The 20739-nt window shown below is 42.7% G+C and overlaps 1 protein-coding gene and 1 long non-coding RNA gene across 4 annotated transcripts in view; one reads left to right on the top strand and one right to left on the bottom strand.

Annotated features, from left to right (window-relative positions):
• Positions 1–19113, bottom strand: part of LOC135361553 (uncharacterized) — a 32066-nt gene extending 12953 nt beyond the window's left edge. The window contains exon 1 of the long non-coding RNA XR_010404970.1: positions 18859–19113. This is a non-coding gene — a long non-coding RNA (uncharacterized LOC135361553). The remainder of the gene's footprint in view (positions 1–18858) is intronic.
• Positions 166–20739, top strand: part of KIF23 (kinesin family member 23) — a 26400-nt gene continuing 5826 nt past the window's right edge. The window contains exons 1-19 of one of the 3 annotated variants that reach the window (XM_045899784.3): positions 166–350; positions 1837–1906; positions 3003–3131; positions 6421–6526; positions 6939–7075; positions 7266–7375; positions 7824–7994; positions 9245–9286; positions 9976–10088; positions 10240–10361; positions 11639–11741; positions 15760–15839; positions 15929–16048; positions 16282–16408; positions 16762–16920; positions 17846–18003; positions 18659–18832; positions 19107–19286; positions 19577–19888. In XM_045899784.3, the coding sequence (XP_045755740.1) occupies positions 340–350; positions 1837–1906; positions 3003–3131; positions 6421–6526; positions 6939–7075; positions 7266–7375; positions 7824–7994; positions 9245–9286; positions 9976–10088; positions 10240–10361; positions 11639–11741; positions 15760–15839; positions 15929–16048; positions 16282–16408; positions 16762–16920; positions 17846–18003; positions 18659–18832; positions 19107–19286; positions 19577–19888 (2424 nt within the window). In that variant the 5' untranslated portion in view covers positions 166–339. The remainder of the gene's footprint in view (positions 351–1836; positions 1907–3002; positions 3132–6420; positions 6527–6938; positions 7076–7265; positions 7376–7823; positions 7995–9244; positions 9287–9975; positions 10089–10239; positions 10362–11638; positions 11742–15759; positions 15840–15928; positions 16049–16281; positions 16409–16761; positions 16921–17845; positions 18004–18658; positions 18833–19106; positions 19287–19576; positions 19889–20739) is intronic. The other 2 variants (XM_045899785.3, XM_064570234.1) reach the window with 2 other exon arrangements.

Genomic DNA, 20739 nt, shown 5'->3' with positions numbered 1-20739 from the left:
TGAGGTCCCCGTTCCAGGCCCGCAGCCCTGACACCCAGACGCCGCGCGCTCCGGCCCGGCGGTCGCCTAGGAGACCAGCACCATTTCCGGCAGAGCAGTCATTTCCTCCGAGGCCCCGCCCCTTTCCCCGCGGGCGGGCGCTGATTGGCCCGTTTGAAATGCGCCGGGCGCGAGCTCACCTGGGCTCGCGGCGGCGTTTGCCGGCTTCCCGGAGCGCCGCGCCTCAGCCGCCGCGTCCCGCTTCCCGCGGTCCGTCCCTGTGGCCCGCCGCCCTCGCCAGCCCGCCCGATCGAGCCCGGCGCCCCGCGCGCGCGTCCGGGCAGCACGGAGCCCGCTGCCATGAAGCCAGCGTGAGTACCGGGCCGCGGGGCTGGGGCTGGCGTCTCCTCGGTCTGCACCGAGCCCCGTGCTGTCCGGGCCGCGGCCCCCAAAGTGGGAGCCCCCGCGTGGGCCGCTGAGGGGGCAGCCCGGGTGGCGGGGACCGGTCCGCGGCGCGCCCTCCGCGACTCCCCCTCACGCCGGAGTCCGGCGTCCCGCCCCGCGCCTCCCGAGGGCAGGAGAGGCCGGCCCACGTCGGGGGAGGAGGGGAACGGGGAGCCCCGGGCCGGGTGGGCTCCCGTCAGCCGGGGTGCCACCCGCCTGGCTCCGGGACCGCCGCCGCCAGCCCTTAAGGAAGTGCCCCTTTCCCGCCCGGCCGCCGGCGCGCCCAGGTTGCACTCGGCGGCGGGTGCTGCGGGCGGGGGTCGCCCCGCGGGCCGTGCCCTGGTAGTGGGGGCGCCGGGCGGCCTCCGTCCCTGGAGGGCCCTGGCCCCCCGCGAGCGCGGCGTGCTCTTCCGAGCCCAGCCGGTGGCCTGGAGGCCGAGACCAGGTGCTGTGGCGGGAGTCTGGGCCGGCTGACAGTCCCGCTCCGCCCCCGAGCGCCCAAGCCCGCATTCCTGCCCCAGACCCGGCGCCCGCGCTGCCCCGCGTCCGGACGCTCCTGGGTAAAAGCAACACTTTGCCAAACGCAGCTGGTTTTCTTAAGGGGCCGAAGTCAAAATCTTTTATCTTAAAAAAAATCGAGTTTAAGCAAAACCACAATACTTTGTACTGAAAACACTAATTTGCTTGTTTCATCTCGGAATGTGTTGAGAAAATATTTTAATGATCTGTAGTCCATGCCAATAATTACACTTAATTTTCGGGTTAAATGTTCATCTGCACTATAGATAAATGTGGGGGTTGCCTTGGAGGAAAGCCGCATGCTAGAGAAATTGGTGAAGTCAAATATCTTTTTCTTTGGATTCTAAGAGATCAAGAAATTGCAGGTCGGAGACTTAAATTTTGTCTGGGGACAAGATGATAGCTTGGAGAACTCAATAAACAATTGTTTCTTAAAAGTATAGACAGATGTTGATGAAAGAATGGATTTCCCCATCTACTTTTTTATCATTTGGTGAAGTTAATCCTTGTCAGTCTGCCTTGGCAATGGCTGTTGGAGCAGTGTGTGTGCTTGTGTGCATAGATAAATGCCTTCAAGATAAGCGTGGTCAATTATCTGTAGATTTTTCAAATTTGCAGTGCTTTTGTAAAATTGTCCTTCAAGAAAAAATGCAAGCTCTTTTAAATATAGAACTATTATCTAGTACTGAAACCGTCTCCTGAACCCAGTTATCCTTACTTTTGCATTGTGTGCCACAAACTTTCTTCCAATGCAGCTTATTCTTATGTTGGGGTGTAATGTTTTGGAACTGCTAAGGGAGAACTTTATAAACCCTAGGAAGGTTGTCTCTGTATGAATTACAGGTGAGGTTTTTGTATGTTATTTTGAACTGAATTTTTTTAACCTATGACCAGGAGGACTAAGACGCCCAGGAAACTTCTAGTGAAGAAAGGATCCCAAACGAGTCTTAAAGACCCAGTTGGGGTAAGGTCTCCTTATAAATATGTGTGTGTGTGTTTCTTCAGGCCTTTTCTGTCTTCTATATATACTTGGAAAGGTTGGAGATGTGGAAGCAGAGTCTGAAAACATTTAGTGAAATAGGTAAGGCTGGTTCCAGCTTTAAAATTTTGTTTCTATGGGGGATTCATAGTCCAGTAAAATGAAGTCTTTGGTTGTCAACTGCATAACTCCTATAACTAATTATAATTTGAAAAGTTAGATAATGAAAAATATTCTTCAACTGTCCTGGAGATTTCTTCCTGCTTTCTCGGAAGGCAGGGAAATTTCTGCTTGGATGAGTGTCCTCTCCCATCTTCAGAGCTGTTAAATAGTAACTGATTGCACGCTTCATAAAGACTCTGGTGTAGAACAGTTTGATTCAGTCCAGTAACTAATCATAATTGCATGTATTTCATGAGTTTCAGGCTTGGGACTTGCTTTTAAAGGCAAATGGCAAATAAAAGAAGGTTGGTTTGCTCTGGGATATTTTTCTCTCTCTCCTTCACTGGCACTGGAATGTGTCTCTTGTTTTAAGTTGAGGGAACCAGATAATTTGCACATACAGCTGAACAGTTTTTCCTTAACCCTATCACTGATTGAGAAGTCGTGTTTTAGATGTTGCGGTTATTTGTATATATGTATATTATTATACTTATTTGTATATATTTACTTGTATATTAAATGTTAAGCTGCCAAGTTTTATTTGACATCCAATTTCAAAGAATTCTAACAGCTTTTCAAATAATTCTCCTTGTATGATGTTATTAATTTTAGAAATTTTTGTATTAACGGTAGTATATAGCTTTATTCAATTTGTGCCAGTATAATAATAGTGTAGAGAAGCTGTGTGATTTGATGCTTTTGTTATCCGAATTTGTTTTAATTCTATGTGTATTCAAAATCCCTTGTATCTGATATACCTGTTTACATCTGACAATTTCTGGTAGCAAGTTTTGGTTTTCATAGCTCTAAGTTTATATAAATCTCTTATGTTGAGAAACCAAGTGTTGGATGAATGAATGGGAAGCTTAAATGAAAAGTAGTCAACTTTCGCTCTGGAAGCACCTTCCTGTAATTTCAGGTGTACTGTAGGGTGCGCCCACTGAGCCTTCCTGATCAAGAGTGCTGCATAGAAGTGATCAATAATACAACCGTTCAGCTTCATACTCCTGAGGGTTACAGACTCAATCGAAATGGAGACTACAAGGAGGTAATTCCCATTGGAACCAAGCTGTTTTTACTTGAGATGTTCTCTCCTGAAGGGCTTTACCATTTTTTACATTTAACACAATTCATGTTTCCACTTTTTTGAAAAACTTGTTTACTTCCCTATAACCACCATATATAAAGTGTGGATAGGCATACGTTTGGTATATTTGAGTTTAGAGGATTGCTTTTACAAGTTAATTTCTTGTACTGGATTATTTAAGAGCATAGGTTAGGGATCATTTAATGAATGATTGTGCTGGGTGGCTATACACACAGACACACATACATACAATTTCATGTGCATATTAAAATAGCAATAGGCATTGTGTATTTTCATGAAGTGTTATTTTTTAGTAAAATCTTGAGCAAAGTGAGTTTAGTTCAGTTCAACAAACATTACACTAAAGCTGCAGGGCAGAAAGAGATTTTCAAAAATGAGTAAGGCACAATCCTTCCCTTTACGGGGCTTACAGCTGAGTTGGAGGCACAGATAGAAGACAGACCGGTGTGCTGAAAGAGATGGACTATGGGAATGCAAGAGGAAGCATTGATTCAGACTGTTGTCTCTACTTTCTAGCAGCCTTTCACTCTCGTGCACCCTGCTCTTGTGAGCTTGTCAGAAGCCTACCAGTGGCCTCTGGACTGCTCATATTGGATGGACACCTCTTGTCCTCATAATCTGTTTCTCAGCAGGACCATCCTTCCCGAAGCCCTCTCCTGTCTCCTGTCCAGGTCTTCATGTTCTCGGCTCTCACCGTCCACCCTTTGCAGGCTCCTCTTCCTTTTCCAACCTCTCAGTAGTGGGGTGGACTATACCCAGGGCTCTCTTCTCTACACTTTCCCACACCTTTAAATGTTGGTTATACGATAATAATTCTGGAGTTTTATCTTCAGCCTAGACCTTTTCTCACCTCTAAACTTGAACATCCACTGTCTGTATGTCATATAGGCATCTCAAATTCTACGTGTCCAAAAGAACTCTTGATTTTTTTCCCCCTTTGAATCATTTCCTCCCTTGTCTTCTCTCAATCAATGGTAGCACCATGTGTCCCCGCTTGTATCCCATTCTATCAGTTCTGCTCCAGTGTGAAACTGTCCTTTTGTTTCTATCTCCACTGCCACCGCCTGTCTTGGCCTTGCTATTATAATTACCAAGACTAGTGCTTCTCAAATGATCTGTGGTGAAGGAACAGCTTTTTAAGATTTTCAGTTTATCGTGACTGATACTTTCATGTAGCTTTGCCATCTGAGTTAGTCCATAGAGAAGTGATTTGATAATCTGTTCAATGAGATGAGCCTAGTGATGACATGCTGGGATGTGGCAGCCATGTCAAATGGCTACAGAAGTTTCTAAACTTACTCCAGATTTCTCTAATTCTCTCCTTCTAGGGAAACGAAACAGTTTCCAGAGGGGCACTGGCTTGCTGGCCATACTTTGAAATCTAACTGGACTGCTTGCTTCTTCTCTGAATCTTACTCTCCAGTCCATTTTCCACAGAGCCGCCAGAGAGATCTTTTAAAGTGTAAATCTGATCTGACCCTTTCCCTGTTTAAAATCTTTCAAGGCATAAAGTCTTTAAATGGGCAAAATCCTGCTTAATTTGTTTCCTATCTATTTCTCCACGGTCATCTCTTGCTAGTCATCCAGTCCTTTGAGTTCCTTGGTTAAGCCCGGATCCTGCTTCAGGGCGGTTCTCTTGGTGTGGACTTTTCTTTCTCTTGGCTCTTATCATGGATGGCTCCTCATCTGTGGATTTCAGCATAAACATCACCTCCTGAGAGAGAGTGTCCAGACTACCTTATCAGAAGTGGCAGTCTTCCCTGCTTCTGTCCTGGTCTGCCCTTTATGTGCTTCCTTGAAAGCACTTAGCACATCAAGAGGTATGTTTATTGTCTCTTTCCCCTGCTATAATGTAAGCTTGGGTGGGGATATGTACCTTATCTGTCCTGTTCCCCATTCAGTGAATATGGATGAAGCATGAATGAATAGTCTGGGAAGGCTTCATGGAGGAGTGGGCCTCCAAAGAAGTCAAATAATTGAGAACTGCCTTACTGTGAAGAACTTCACTTCTCTATTAGATTAATTTTGTATGTATAAGTAGACAGAAAGCTTGGTGAGGATTAGCAGTCCTCACTGCCTTGTCACAGAAGGCAGCGCTGGCCTGGAAATGGCTGGGATAGCAGTCAGCACCATAGGATTGGGCAAGTTCCTCCTCTGGGCCTTGGTTTTCTTTACTGGTAAGGAGGGGTTTGTTCACAAGAACTTGGAGGTCATCTGACTGATCTGTCAGCACTATTTTATGTGTATCCTTTCCGTTCTAAGATTCTTTGTTCTTCTTGTGAACTCTACAGCTGTTTTGCAGGATTGGAATAAAACCTTCACGAAGTGAGAGTTAGCCTAGCTGAAGCAGGTGTGTGATCTTTAACAAGTTATCAGATGAGCATAATAATAGTATGTAATCGAAGGTAAGAGTGAAATGATTCACGGCCAGGCTAAGGCAGTGCTTGGTACGTGTTGTATTAGTGTACATTTGAGTACTATTCTAGACACGTCTCCTTTTGGGGGGACAGAACTGCTCATTTTAAAAACGTAAGTGTCATGATAGTGATATCTGTACGGGTTGAATTTAAGGACAAGGGTGTAAAACAGGAAAGGGGGTGCTCTTGACAAAGGCTATAATCCGTGATAAATTCTAGTGAATGCTCATGTAACAAATAGCTCAGCAAGCACTGACCTTCGTGAAGTAAAAATTGCGAAATTCAGGAAGGTCACAGAAACAACTCTAATGTCTACAATACAAAAAAAACTAAAAAATAACAAAACCAGAAATAATAGAACTTCAGGCTCTGGACAATTAGGACAATTTAGTTTACATGAAAATATATTTATATATACCTCAATCCCCAATCAAATTTTCCAAATAGGAGTTTGGTAATATTTTTGGTAATATGGTTATAGCGTTATAATAATCATATTTTGATAGAGATTTGATAATTGAAGTATTGACTTTTTTTTTTTTTAAAGATTTTATTTATTTGACAGACACAGCGAGAGAGGGAACACAAGCAGGGGGAGTGGGAGAGGAAGAAGCAGGCTTCCCACGGAACAGGGAGCCCAAAGCGGGGCTCGATCCCAGGACCCTGGGATCGTGACCTGAGCCGAAGGCAGATGCTTAACGACTGAGCCACCCAGGCGCCCCCAACTGAACACATTTAAACGGGTGTATTTCTAGCTTAGATAGAGTGAAATTCCATTCATATGCTTTTTATTTTTTTCTTCTTCTTCACAGACTCAGTATTCATTTAAACAAGTATTTGGCATTCATACCACCCAGAAGGAACTCTTTGATGTTGTGGCTAATCCCTTGGTAGATGACCTCATTCATGGCAAAAATGGTATGATTATTGGAGTTTTTGTTACATTTTCTTTTTTGTCCCCCTCTGAAAAAACTTTTTTGATACTTACATATTTGGTTTTGTTTGGCCTTGAATTCAGATTTGCTTTGTTAGGGTGGTATAAAACCTGCTTTTTAAAATTTCTAATTTTTATTTAAGTAGGCTCCACCCTGGGCGTGGAGCCTAATGAAGGGCTTGAACTCACCAACCTGAGATCAAGATCTAAGCTGAGATTAAGAGTCGGATGCTTTACCGACTGAGCCACCCAGGCGCCCCTAAATCCTGCTTTTTTGAGCTGGTTAATTTTAAGTGTTTCTTAATACAATGAAGAAATATTAAAAGTGGAGGACTTTTAAGATATAACCCAGTGTGACTTTCAAAATATAACTCCATGTAACTTGCTACATTGTAGGTCTCCTTTTCACATATGGTGTGACAGGAAGTGGAAAAACTCACACGATGACTGGTTCTCCAGGAGAAGGAGGTCTGCTTCCTCGTTGTTTGGACATGATCTTTAACAGTATAGGGTCATTTCAAGCTAAACGATACGTAAGTGTAATTTCACTTGAGGGCATAGGGACCAAGAGACCTGTGGATACAGTAGTGTTAAAGGAAAAATAATTCACTGGATACATTTTGAAACCTTAAGTAGTAAATGTTTCTTATTTCTCAAATATGTTTCTTGCTACTTAAGTCAAATTCTTAAAAAATCATGGTCCGATTTTTACCCCCACTTCAGGTTTTTAAATCTAATGACAGGAATAGCATGGATATACAGTGTGAAGTTGACGCCTTGTTAGAACGGCAGAAAAGAGAAGCCATGCCCAATCCAAAGACTCCCTCTAGCAAGTAAGTAATTACATTCAATGTGACACTAGCCTAAGGGGAACCCTGTCTGGTGGCTTTCTCAGGCATAGGGAATGATGAACATGAAGGGGAGTTGGTCTGACAGTTGACTGTAGTGAGATCAGAGTTGAGGAATGTTCTTCATTAAGTTTATTTGCTCAGATGTTCTCTTTGGTTTTGAGCACATGGTCCTTGAATTTCTATTTAGAGAAAGTGCCACTCTGGGTGGGAGAGGGTAGAAAAGCTGGTGTTGTGTATCTATAAGGACATGGGTGGGGGGTGGGGCGTGGTACTGTTGGCCGACCATGAGTATCAATGGATGGCTTTGTGCATTTCTGCTTGCAGTGACAGGTCTTTTAACTTACGTCTTTTAGTTTCTCCTTGAGATCATTTACTTTTGATACTGACTCAGTGGGAAAGAACAGACTTTTTGGCTTTTTTCTTTTTTCAGACGACAAGTAGACCCAGAGTTTGCAGATATGATAAATGTACAAGAATTCTGCAAAGCAGAAGAGGTTGATGAAGACAGCGTCTATGGTGTATTTGTCTCTTATATTGAAATATATAATAATTACATATATGATCTATTGGAAGAGGTGCCGTTTGATCCCATAAAGCCTAAGTAAGTAGTGAAGAGAGTCCCATGTTAGCTGCTTAACCTTGGGGAAGCCACTTTACCTCAGTGAGCCTTAGTTTTCTCAGTGATAAATGGTGATAATGCTTTTGTTTTCACAATGAAATGAAACTTGTATATCATGCAGTTGGTGTTCAGTGCATAGTTTTATTCTTCACCAGACATGCAGCTATATTAGGGAACCAGTGGGTTAAGCCATCTAAGGAGAAGAGAGACCTGAATACTCATCTTAGACATTACTTTTGAGAACTCTTGGCCTTGGGGCTGTATTTTGAGAAGGACTGTAATTGTGTAAGGAAGTGTCCTTGTGGGATTACCTTTCAAGAACCTAACACTTAGTGTTGGGAGTTCATAGCCACGTTAACCATCTGTGGTTGGTAATCTACAGAGCAGAGACCAAAGCTGTTGTCCATACAACTAATACAGATCTTTCATCCCTGATTAATGTGAAGTTACATTTGTATCATCATTCCACCAGAGTTAAAAGACAACTCCTTAGATTTCCTTGGGTCTTGGCTGGCTCAGACTGAAGAGCAGTTACAGCCTGGCATCACCGTCTGTGTTTGTGCCAGAGCGGACTCTGGAGGCTCATTTCATATTAGTAGCTTGTTCTTGAGTTGATGGTTTTGTTCTTAAGCTAAATGTTTATCTTCAGTGCTGTCTTTGTTAGGGCCTCTCAGAACATAAATAATATGAAGACTAACTGAACATTATTGGAGAAACAGCTGGTTATTTAGAAAACCATGAGACTGAGAACGGGTTTAATAAATTACATTAAGCAATTTATGGATTACTTCCTTTCCCATTTGTTTCAGAGTATCAGTTGTGTGTACTCACTTTCCTCAACTTTTGTGATGTCATTCGTTGCTATACCAATCCATTTCACTTTTTTGCGCATGTGCCAAGTTTCTGTTTGGTTTGTTTTAAATGAGATTATTTTCAAAGAAGCCTATCTTGGTTTTAGTCTTACAAAAGGAAGACTGACAAATGTGCCTTGCATGCCTTGTAACCTTTCTGGTAACTCCTTGAATGAACTCACTGGGTGCATATTTGGCACTGAATTCAGATTTAATTGGTTAAGGTGGTGTTTATTCTGCTTTTTTGAGCTGGTTAACTTGAAAATATGATAAATATTATAAGTAGAGGGTTTTTAAGAGCTGACTCATCGTGACCGTCACTACTGTGGACTGAGCCTGGCTGCTGTAGAAACAGTAACTTACACCTTATTCCTTTGGTAGGTGGAACAGTTGCAGCACGCCCATGAGGAACACAGAGTTTGTGTATGTGATGACATTGACTCTTTCCTTAAGGAGAAAGGGTGCAGTTATACTAGTGGCTGGCGTCTGTGGCATGTTTGCATGTAGGTGGTTTTTCGCGGGCTGGCTGCTACCTCTAAGCCCCTCCCTGCTGCCTGGGGAATCTGCCCTGTACTGAGTGATGGTGGCTGGCACACATTTCTACCCCCACCGCTCACGAGACTGAGACCCAGCAGGCTTTCTATCTTTATCCTACTGTGCAGATCAAAACCTGACCAGCCACTTTGAAAAGATTGCCACTCCTAGTATATACCAAACTCTTTCTGAATTTGTCTTTTGCTGATTCTGATGTGAGAACCAGCTCTCTGTTGATCTTTAAAATTAGGGAAAGGCTAGATTTTGATGCTTAACCTGTGCATGTGATGTTGCTATAATACTGTTTTGTTCTCTACTTGTTTAGTGTTTTGTGTGCTTTATTAGAACAAATTAGAGCAAAGCTTCTAGAACATAGATTCCTGTGACCCCGTTATGTAACTAATCCTGACTATATACCCTTATACTTACCCAAATTTCCTATTTTTTTGGAGCTCTTGCCTAGGCCTATTCCTATGGTAAGAATCGATGTCATGTGGCCTGGCATTTTAGTTCTAGTCTTAAGCTGAGATATTAGGATCTCATCATTTAGGAGACTGATGTCTTTTTCTTTCTCACAGACCGCCACAATCTAAATTGCTTCGTGAAGATAAGAACCATAACATGTATGTTGCAGGATGTACAGAAGTAGAAGTGAAATCTACTGAGGAGGCTTTTGAAGTTTTCTGGAGAGGTCAGAAATGGAGCTAAAATTAGGAAAATCTGAAACAATAAATATAATCCTGAGAGTTGCTACTATAATTTGATGGCAGTACTTTGTCGTAGAAAGCATGTATACTGTAATGACTGAGTTCAGGTTTGATCAATGATGTCTCTTATCACAGGCCAGAAAAAGAGACGTATTGCTAACACACATTTGAATCGTGAGTCCAGCCGTTCCCATAGCGTGTTCAACATTAAATTAGTTCAGGCTCCCTTGGATGCGGATGGAGACAATGTCTTACAGGTAAATTTGTAGTGTGTGGAGTTCTTCTTGTTTTAACTGAACCCTGAGTTTTTGGAACTAGAGTTAAATCAGGGAAGTTTGACTGCAATGAAGACTATTCTAGAATTATTAAATGTGGGTGATGACATTTAAAAATTGTTCCATTAGAGAGTGTAGTTTTGGGAAGCTGGCTATTGAATCTGAGAACCTGGAATTTTGCTGTGAAAAAGGTTTATAAATCTTTTATAAATCTCTTTAATAGAGGAGGTAAAATGAGTATGTATGAGTCATTATTTTATCTCTGAAGACTCATTTTGTATGTGGGAATTCAGTTAATGGTTTTAAAATGTCAGCGGTTAACTTTCCAGGGTAGGTATGGTTTAGGAGATGACAATTCTAAATTATTCTTCTCTTGGCTGATAGGCCAGTAGGGCTCCCATTTGCCGAACATCCTTTACTGCTGGGCCTGTCACACTACAAGGCTTACATCAATTAGTAAAAGCATTTGAGCTGAATAGGAATCATTTAATAACTTTAAGCTATTAAAGTGTAATTCCATGTGAACATTATCATGAAGGTTTCCGCATGTCATGAGAAGATGGTACGGCAGCGTACTGAAGACCACCAGGATTTGAATTCTGAGTCCTATTAATTTGCCAGCTGTCTGACCTATTATAAACTCTTTATAATGTTGTGAGGATTAAAGGAGGCAATGTATCTAGAGTTCTTAGGCCAGTGCCTGACTTAACAGAGTCAGCATTTATAAATATTAGCTAGAAAATGCTTGTAAGTCAAGCCTCCATATACACTTGCTGTCCTTTGAACACCTCTAATATTACAGATCAGTTATGTACCTCTTACTTTTCATTTCTTATACAATTAGAGTATTATGAAATTTTTCGATTATAAAATTGTTAAGTATCTAGTTATAGAAAAATTTAGGATAGGCCTGTTCTAGACTCACTACTTAGCAGACATGGATTGAGATCTTGCGCATGAGGTGCTGTGCAGGGTGCTAGAGATGAGAACATTGGTTGACAGGCAGTCCCTGCTTTCATGGAGCTTAGAGTATAATGTGGAAGACCAGACAATGGGCAAGTCATCATCACTACCATGAGTATATTGAGCACATGCTCTTAGCAGACTCTTCCCCCAAAACCTTATCGTTTGGCCCTACTGTTTTGATTTGTGCAAACGTGATATTCATAAGACTTAATGATTTGTTGACTGGAATATATTTAAAGAACATTGTAAACCAGTTATACCTTATGTTATTGGCATTACGATCTTCCCTTCAGGAAAAGGAACAAATCACTATAAGCCAGTTGTCCCTGGTAGATCTTGCTGGAAGTGAAAGAACGAACCGGACAAAAGCAGAAGGGAACAGATTACGTGAAGCTGGTGAGCACAGCATAGTACTGATTGATTGCTACAACTTTCAGAAACTTGCAATGCCAGGCTGTCATCTGCTTATTGATAGGTGGTTTAAGCATAATTGCCTTCAATTTTGGTAATTTAGAGGCTTAGTGGTCATTGCTGTTTCTTTAGTAATGCTGGTTTGGTATCAGTATGTTACAATACACTGACTTCTTGAAGAATAAGGGTAAGTGATTAAAATAAATATAAAGCAAGTTATATTCATATTGTATCTATTGTCAGTAAACTACTAGATCCTTAAAATTAAGTGATTTAACAGTGATTCCAACATTCATACTGGTGAAAATTAGCTTTTAGAGGTGGGAAAAATCTTTGAACACAAAGCGGATTGGAAGGAAATCTGTGTTTTTTTGTGTTTGTTTTTTTTTAATCTTTCATTAGTGTAGCCATTCATGTTATGTTTTACATAATAGCATTTATGGAGTGTGTACTGTGCACTAGTATTTGAACACTCATCCAGTCTGGGGGGGTGTGTAAGGGGAAGTTTAGGGGGGAAACTCATGAAGTTGACACTTCAATTGAGCGAGCTATATGGAAGATAGGGTTAAAGTCATCCTTGACAGAGGAGGCAGCCACTTGTAAACTGAGAATATGGCAGGGTCAAGGTCCCTGAAGTGGAAGGGTGTGGGTTGGTGACCCATGACAACTGAGGCGGCAGAGCAAGGCAAGGCCAAGAGGACTCTTGTCTGTCATATTAAAAAGTCTGAATTTTGTCCTGAAGGAATAATGGTGGTTGCCAATTATTAAAGGACTAGTGTGTATCTCAGTATTAACAATGCCTGGGCTCCATTTCTTGATTCTGACCTTTCAGGATTGTGTCATACCCATTTTTCAGATGAGGAAATGGGTTGGGAGAAGTTATGTAATTTTCCTAAGACTGGAGCCTGAGTTTAAACCGAGGTTGGCTGGATTCTCAACACTGTGTCTTCCTATGGTTATACAGCCTCCCCTTAAAGTCAACAAAGAATTAGTCTTTTAGAAAGATTGTTTTCCCATATAGAGAATTAATGTACCGAGGCAGGTCTAGAGATAGGAAGAGCAGTTGGGAGCCTTTTGCAGTAATTCAGAGGAGCAATCTTGTACCCTGGAGGCAAGGGTGCGAGAAAAGTGAGAGCTAGTTAGGAAGTCGAACTGCATGTGGACAGGAAGCAGGAGGGGAGGGCAGATCCAAGATCTTGGCTGAGAGAGCAGTTTGAGGTGCCGGTGTGGGCCATTACAGCGTTTGTGCTGGAGTGTTCAGCTTATTCCAGTTCAAGTGCCTAGTCACTGGATGTACACGCATTTGCAAGGAGAGAGATTTGACTTGAGGTGTATAGGTTTAGGTTTTGCCAATATGATGGAAGCAACAGAGGAGATGAGATTATTCATGGAGGACACATGGGAACAGGCTGAGGGCAAAGCCTTGAGGAACAGATGCTTGAGGTGATTGATTTGAAGAGCCTGGGAAGGAGAAAGAAGGTGATAGCTAAGTGAGATGACAAAAAAAGCTCCACATTATATATGTGTATATAAGACAGAGAATCTGGAAACCAGGTCATGAGAGGAAGGATTCACCTTGATGGGCAGAGGTTTATCTCAGTGGAAGAAAGTAGAAGCTTGAGGGTTTTGATGCTTTGGGAAAAAACCAGAAAGGACTAGCAGTGTTGATATGGATGGGGAACAGGTCACAGGTGGGACAAAAACGAGGGCGTGAGCATGGGAAGAAGAGGAGATTGTGGTTGGGGCACAGGTTTCTAGAGGTGGTGCGGTTCTGAGTGATAAAGATGTGGGGTGTGGGCATAGCTGTGCGGCTCCCATGGTGAAGAGAGAGACTGACTGGAGTTGAGGGAGTGGGGGTCCTCTGGCAGCATGTTAGAGTAGTCCTCACCGACACCAGAATGACCTAGGAGCAGGCGTGTGGGGGAACATGGAAGGGCAGCAGTTAGGGACTAGGAGAATGTTGCTGGCCTCCTCTGCTCACCATCCTTATAAAATGTCAGGCTTCAGAAAACAAGCAATTTTCACTTGGGCTGCAGCAGGGAGCACTGTCCTTCTGACAGTTGGAGGGTAAGCCTGCAGGGCTTTGCACCATGACTGCATGGACACTTCACAGAATAATCCTGAGTGAATAACATAAAATACACAGGATTACAGAGGAAACTGATTAGATGGAAATGTGTTTTAAAAGAGGGAGAAAGAGCGCACGAGCAGGGGGCGGGGCAGAGGGAGAGGGAGAAGCAGACTCCCTGCTGAACAGGGAGCATAATGTGGGGCTCGATCCCAGGACCTTGAGATCATGACCTGAGCTGAAGTCAGACACTTAACTGATTGAGCCACCCAGGTGCAACCCACCCTCCCCCTTTTAAAGTAAGCTCCATGCCCAGCGTGGAGCTCAAGGCAGGGCTTGAACTCACGACCCTGAGATCAAGAACTGAGCTGCTATCAAGAGGTGAATGCCTGGGGTGCTTGGGTTGCTCAGTTGGTTGGGTGTCTGACTCTTGGTTCAGCTCAGGTCACGATCTCCTGGTCATGAGATCGAGCCCCACATCAGGTTCCATGCTTAGCAGGGAGTCTGGGCTTGAGATCCTCTCCCTCTCCCTCTACCCCTTACCCTGCTGGTACTCTCTCTGAAATAAATAAATCAATCTTAATAAAAAAGAGTCTGATGGCTGACTGAGCCACCCAGGTGCCCCCCCAAAAGTATTCTTAAGGCATTTGTCACTACAATAATTTACATGCTTCTTTATTAATGCCTTAATTAAAGATGAACCAGTAGGTCTTATAACTACATAATTTCAAAGTAGTAATGAATATAAATATCTTGATCAGCAATAAACTGTAATATGCTGTAAAATTACCTATGATTTGTACTGACAAAAATCACAGGCACCACTAATATTTTTGGCCTACATTCATAATTGAAAGGAACTGCTAAATTTCAGAAGTCAGGAAAAAATAAAGGTATAATTTATTTCTCATCCAAGTATGCAGACTTCCTGAAACATATCCATGGACAACATGGGCCCCATGTTAAGAAACCCTGGCAATTAGTGAGAGATGGGTAGAGCTCTCTGTGAAAGGTGTGAGGATGTAGTGAAGTCTGTTAACAGGAATTTGGGTTCCAGAGAGCACAGTGGAAGCAGGAAGGACACCGGGAGTTGGGGTCAAGGAAGAGGAATCATGAATCATGGGACAATATGGAGGCACAGATGAGCTCTGTGTTTTGAGAGGTGACCAAGGATGAGAGCATGGTGGGGGTTAGCTGATGTATTTGGGGGTCTCTGCAAGTGAGATCTCCTGCATTACTGGAGGCTTGATGAAGTCACGCTTGCCTTGGCTCAGAAGTCCAAACAGGAGTGGTCAGAAGTAACAGCTATGTTGCCTTAGTAATCTTGTTTGGGGGCGACTGGCTGGCTCAAGTACAGCATGTGACTCTTGACCTCAGGGTTGTGAGTTCGAGCCCCACATTGGGTATAGAGATTACTTAGAAATAATAAAATCTTAAAAAAAAAAAAAAAAATCCTTGTTTGGATGTGGAGGGGACAGAGTTAGCTGGATCCTAACACACATGACTGTTGGAAACAGGAGACCCTCTGGGTGCTGGGGGGACTTCAGTGCTGATGAAGCCTGAAATTGTCATGCTTTTGAGATAATATTTTAATATGAGGATATTAAACATCTGCATCTAATATACTTTCATAGAATTTAAGATTTGGAAGAAACTTTATGGGCCATGAAGTATATAATGTTGCATTCCATGGACAGTCGTTTTGATAGAATCCTTGAAGGATGGTGTTCAACCCCCTCTTGAAACACTGCTATTAAAATACTCCTGAAATACTGCCAGGCCATGTGAGGACAGCTCCTTAGACTGAGCCACTAAAACCTGTTAGTTGTAATTTCCATATAGTATTTCTATGAAGTGGGGATTTTATAGGCAGACAGACCACACTGTAGCTACTCTATTGTTTTCAAATGTCTCCTGTTTATATTTTCCTGTCAGGTAACATTAATCAGTCATTAATGACGCTAAGAACGTGTATGGAAGTCCTGAGAGAGAACCAAATGTACGGAACTAACAAAGTAAGCAACAGCCTGTCAACCATCATTTGTAGAGCTCTGTTTGTGTGCATTCTTGTGCCTTATATATTTGGGTTTGAATGTATTTACAGATGGTTCCATACCGAGATTCAAAGTTAACCCATCTGTTCAAGAACTACTTCGATGGGGAAGGTAAAGTACGCATGATCGTGTGTGTGAATCCAAAGGCTGAAGACTATGAAGAGAGCTTGGTAATTTTGATATATTTATCTTATAAAGTCTCAGAGTTTCTATGGAGAAAACAACTATTTGGATGTGAAGAATGACATTTTAAATATTTTTAAAACTGATACAGAACCATTAGTTACAGAAATGAACTAATGACCAATTTATTATCTCATTAAGTATTTTCTGAAGGACTTGAATATGCTGATTTAGAAAAACAAAAACAAAAAACCCCCCTCTGATGTGTTTTGTATCTTAGCAAGTCATGAGATTTGCAGAAGTGACCCAAGAAGTTGAAGTGGCAAGACCAGTGGACAAGGCAATATGTGGTTTGACGCCTGGAAGGAGATACAGAAACCAGGCTCGGGGAGGTCCAGTTGGAGATGGTATGATTTGGTGTCACATCACGTGCACACTCACATCTGTCAGTCTCTCCTTCCTTAAGATCGATTTCACATTAGAGAACTACTACTTACTTCCCTCCCTCTCAAGAACCAAGTGCAAAAAAAAAAGAACCAAAGTATAAATGAGATAAATGAGTTTTCTTTTGTTACATACTGTAACCTTTTTTTTCCCCACTTTTCCTTTTTTATACCTCATTTTTAAGGAAGTATGATTGTGACAACTCAAGAAAGTACATGGCTCATTGAACTGGGGGTTATTCTAATCACAAGGATTTAAGATATTTAAATAAGCTTTCTCTCCTGTGTAACTTGTAATTTTTTATAATTCAACGCAGAACCATTGGTTACAGAAGTGGTTTTACAGAGTTTTCCACCTCTGCCATCCTGTGAACTTCTGGATATCAACGACGAGCAGACTCTTCCCAGGCTGATCGAGGCATTAGAGAAACGACATCACCTACGGCAGATGATGATCGATGAGTTTCACAAACAATGTAAGGGCCAAAAGCGGTCTGCGATCATTTCAGCTCCAGAAATTTTAACGAATCTGAGATCTTTAAGGAAGGGTTGTTTCTGCACTTTGTAGTGTTCAAGGCATTGTTCAATTAGACTGACAAGGAACTTTCCCACAGGTCATAAAACAGAAGAAACCGGTGGGTGTGTATTCTCTCCCTTTTTAAAATCTACAGTGATGGACACAAAGGAGTAATAGCTACTTTGCTTTCGGTTCCTACTGGTTACTTACTTTGGCAAGGCACTTCATAAATATTACATATTAAAGACTGTCTTTGGGCAAATGACTTCGTCTTCCATTTCTTGGTCTCCCTATCTGCAAAATGAGGATTTTAACTGTTCTTACTTCAGAGGGTGTTGTGGGAATGAGGTAATATGTGAGAATCATGTAGAACAGTGAACAAACAGCCTGGTACATACAAGTGCTCAGTGAGCAGGTCTACGATTTTTATCATCATCAATTCATTTGCATCTTCAGAGGAAAGGTGTGAGGTAAGTGGTATCTATAGCCCCGTTTTGAAAGGAGGACATGTGCTCAGAAAAATTAAGTAACTTGCCCAAGTCACATAACTAGTAATTGGTGTACCAGGGATTTCAAGTCCGAACAATCCTGAATCTGTTATTTCTGTTTTTGCATTTGTTTTGAAGCAAATTACTTACCTGTAAGGGCTGACAAGGAATGCCAGAGTGCAAAATGAAAGACTCCGTGTTTTTCAGTAAAAACCAGCCTCTAGGAATATCTCTCATGTAGATTTGGGAACCAAACTCTTGATTTCCTTCTCAACGTGTTTTCTGCTACAGACTGACCCTCATGATTTGCTGAATAGCTACATACCGGTTAGGAAAAGTTGATTTCACTGGTTATTTTGGAATTGGGAGTAAACGGCCTCCATGCTTTTGTTTCAGCTATTACGTTTAAAGCGTTGTTGCAAGAGTTCGACAGTGCTGTTTTAAATAAAGAAAACTACATTCAAGGAAAACTAAATGAAAAAGAAAAGGTGATCTCAGGACAGAAATTGGAAATAGAACGACTGGAGAAGAAAAACAAAACTTTAGAGTATAAGGTTTGTTTTGGCATGACTGAGTGGATGTGCGTGCTGGCAGGTTAGCACTGCTTTGTGTGACCTAGTGTTCGCCCTCCCGGCCTTTCACCACTGCTGACTGAGGGAGAGGCAGCACCCGGCTGCCTACAGAAGAAGAAATGTGAGTGAAGAGCTTCAGAGGGGTAATATACTCTTTAATTTTCTGAGTTAGACTTTACCAACTGGAGAGAATGTTTTTGGACCAAACAAGTGAGTTTTTAGAGGGCTTTCATGAATTTAGCTCTGGTTATGGCTTGCTTTTTGACTTAGGATGATAGGTTTGTTCTTTTATTTACTGAGTATCATTTACTCATTCTAGACAGAAGCTCATCTCAACCAGTAGTGTTCTCTCTTCTGAAAACAGCCTTAAAAACAAAATTCAGGTCTAATTTTAGGGGAAAATCATTTTCACATGAAGTCAATTAAAGCTTCGTCTTTTCTGTGAGGACCTTGTTTAGAAGTTCTAACTTCTAGGAATGGAGGTGGGAATTCAGATGAAATTGTAGAGGGAACTGTTTTCTCCATGATTTTTCTTTCCGCAACTATGCCCGCATGAGCAAATCACGAAAGCGGTTAGTTCACAGCTACATGCAGTGTTTATGAGCCAGATCCTGAACAGAACGGTCTGCCTTCCCAGATTGAGATTTTAGAGAAGACAACTACGATCTATGAAGAAGATAAGCGCACTCTGCAACAGGAACTCGAGACTCAGAACCAGAAACTCCAGCGGCAATTTTCTGACAAACGCAGACTGGAAGCCAGGCTGCAAGGCATGGTGACGGAAACGACCATGAAGTGGGAGAAAGAATGCGTGAGTGTCGCCCCCGCGGTGCTTACCTCTGGGACGAGGGCTGATTTCCACCCGCCGTGTTCTGAATCGTGTTCCCAGGCCTAGGGTTTTGGTGGCGGCGGCAGCAGGAGCCTCTGTTCAGTCCATCCCGTTTCCTTTCTCTGCCCTTAAAATGCACGACGAGGCGTGCTGGACTCCGGGAGGCCGGTCATTCTTAGGACACGGGGTGGCTTGGTGGTTGGGTGCGTGCGTTTGGTGTGACTGAATTAGAGATGTGTCCCTGTCGCTAACCTAGGAGCGCCGGGTGGCAGCCAAGCAGCTGGAGATGCAAAATAAACTCTGGGTCAAAGATGAGAAACTGAAACAACTGAAGGCTATTGTTACGGAACCCAAAGCCGAAAAGCCAGAGAGACCCTCTCGGGAGCGGGACCGGGAAAAAGGCACTCAAAGAGCTGTCTCCCCGTCACCAGTACCTGTAAGTTCTTCGTGGCTGGGGAGTCACGTGCACTAGAGAAAATCCGTTCAGGTTAGGTAACTTTCTAGGACGCTCCCTTTGTTGTTTTAGATTACTTACTGTATTTCTCCACCTTCGCTATGTAAATATTTCTCAGTTTAGCCTAAACACAAATCTAGTGCAAATTCAGAAGAAAACATTGAGTAACTCAGTAAAAATAATTCTAGCATGTGCTAAAATGACAGAATAGCCGTGACTTGTTTCTCTCGGTGTTTCAGTCTTGCTCATTAATTTCTCTTCCATTTTTTTAGCTTTCTGGTAACTATATTGCTCAGATTCCCACCGGCCAGCAGCTCCTGGGCCAGCCGCAGCTACGCAGGCGCTCTAACTCTTGCAGCAGCATTTCTGTAGCTTCCTGTATTTCGGAATGGGAGCAGAAAATGCCTCCGTACAGCACACCTGTCCGTGTCACCTCTATTGCAAGGCGTAGGCAGCAGGAGCCAGGACAAAGTAAAACTTGTGTCGTGTCAGACAGAAGGCGAGGCATGTACTGGACGGAAGGCAGGGAGGTGGTTCCCACACTGAGAAATGAGGTAGAGCTAGAAGAGGACCACTGCTGCAGGGTCAGTGCTGGTGTTCTCCGAAAGCATCGCAGCCGGAGCGTCGAAGCTCGGGGCTTGGTGGGGGCTTCTGTGACTTGATTCATTCAGAAGGTTCAATGGAAAGAGGGGCGAACTCGAAATATAAACAAGGTCTAATCTTTCTGTTAGTTACTTTGGAAAATCACCCTGAACTTGAGGCCTAGCTCTTCATCTGAAATAGCTGTCACACATCTGGCCACCGCGAGGCCGCCAGCGAACACGGGTCAGTGGGGCGCATCCCAGAGTAATCTGGGCTTTTCGTTTGCATAAGCTAATGAGCAGCCACAAAATCAGCGCACGAGGGTCTCAGAGCACATTTTCCCTTTTTTCCTTGTTTTCCTTCCTCAGATTTTTTGCTGCTTTTGAACTTTTATTTTTAAAGTTATTTTCTCAAACTTCTTTTGAAAAGTTTCAAACTCAAAAGTTGAGTTACCTTACCTCTTACCTAGATTTACCAATTGTCATTTATATAGATATGTAATCATTTTTTCCTTGAACTTCTGAAAGGAAGTCCCTACCCTCTGTGACACTTCATCCCTACTAAGGACATTGTCCTGTATAAACAGTCTTTATCAAATCTAAGAAAGTTAACATTAATTGAATAAATATCCTCTATTTTTAATCTATGGTCCTAACAAAGTCAATGCCCTGCATGTGGTTATTATGTATCTTCAATCTTTTTTTTTTTTTTAAGATTTTATTTATTTATTCATGAGAGACAGAGAGAGAGAGAGACAGAGGCAGAGGGAGAAGCAGGCTCCCCGCAGAGCAGGGAGCCCGATGCGGGACTCGATCCCAGGACCCTGGGATCATGACCTGAGCCGAAGGCAGAC

This window comes from Mirounga angustirostris, unplaced genomic scaffold (genome assembly GCF_029215605.1).
Source record: "Mirounga angustirostris isolate CCGP_5_RB_7025 unplaced genomic scaffold, mMirAng1.0.hap1 SCAF_9, whole genome shotgun sequence".
In the NCBI taxonomy this organism is placed as follows: domain Eukaryota; kingdom Metazoa; phylum Chordata; class Mammalia; order Carnivora; family Phocidae; genus Mirounga; species Mirounga angustirostris.
Note: the sequence above shows the minus strand (reverse complement) of the source record. Positions and strands in the feature narration are given on the sequence as shown.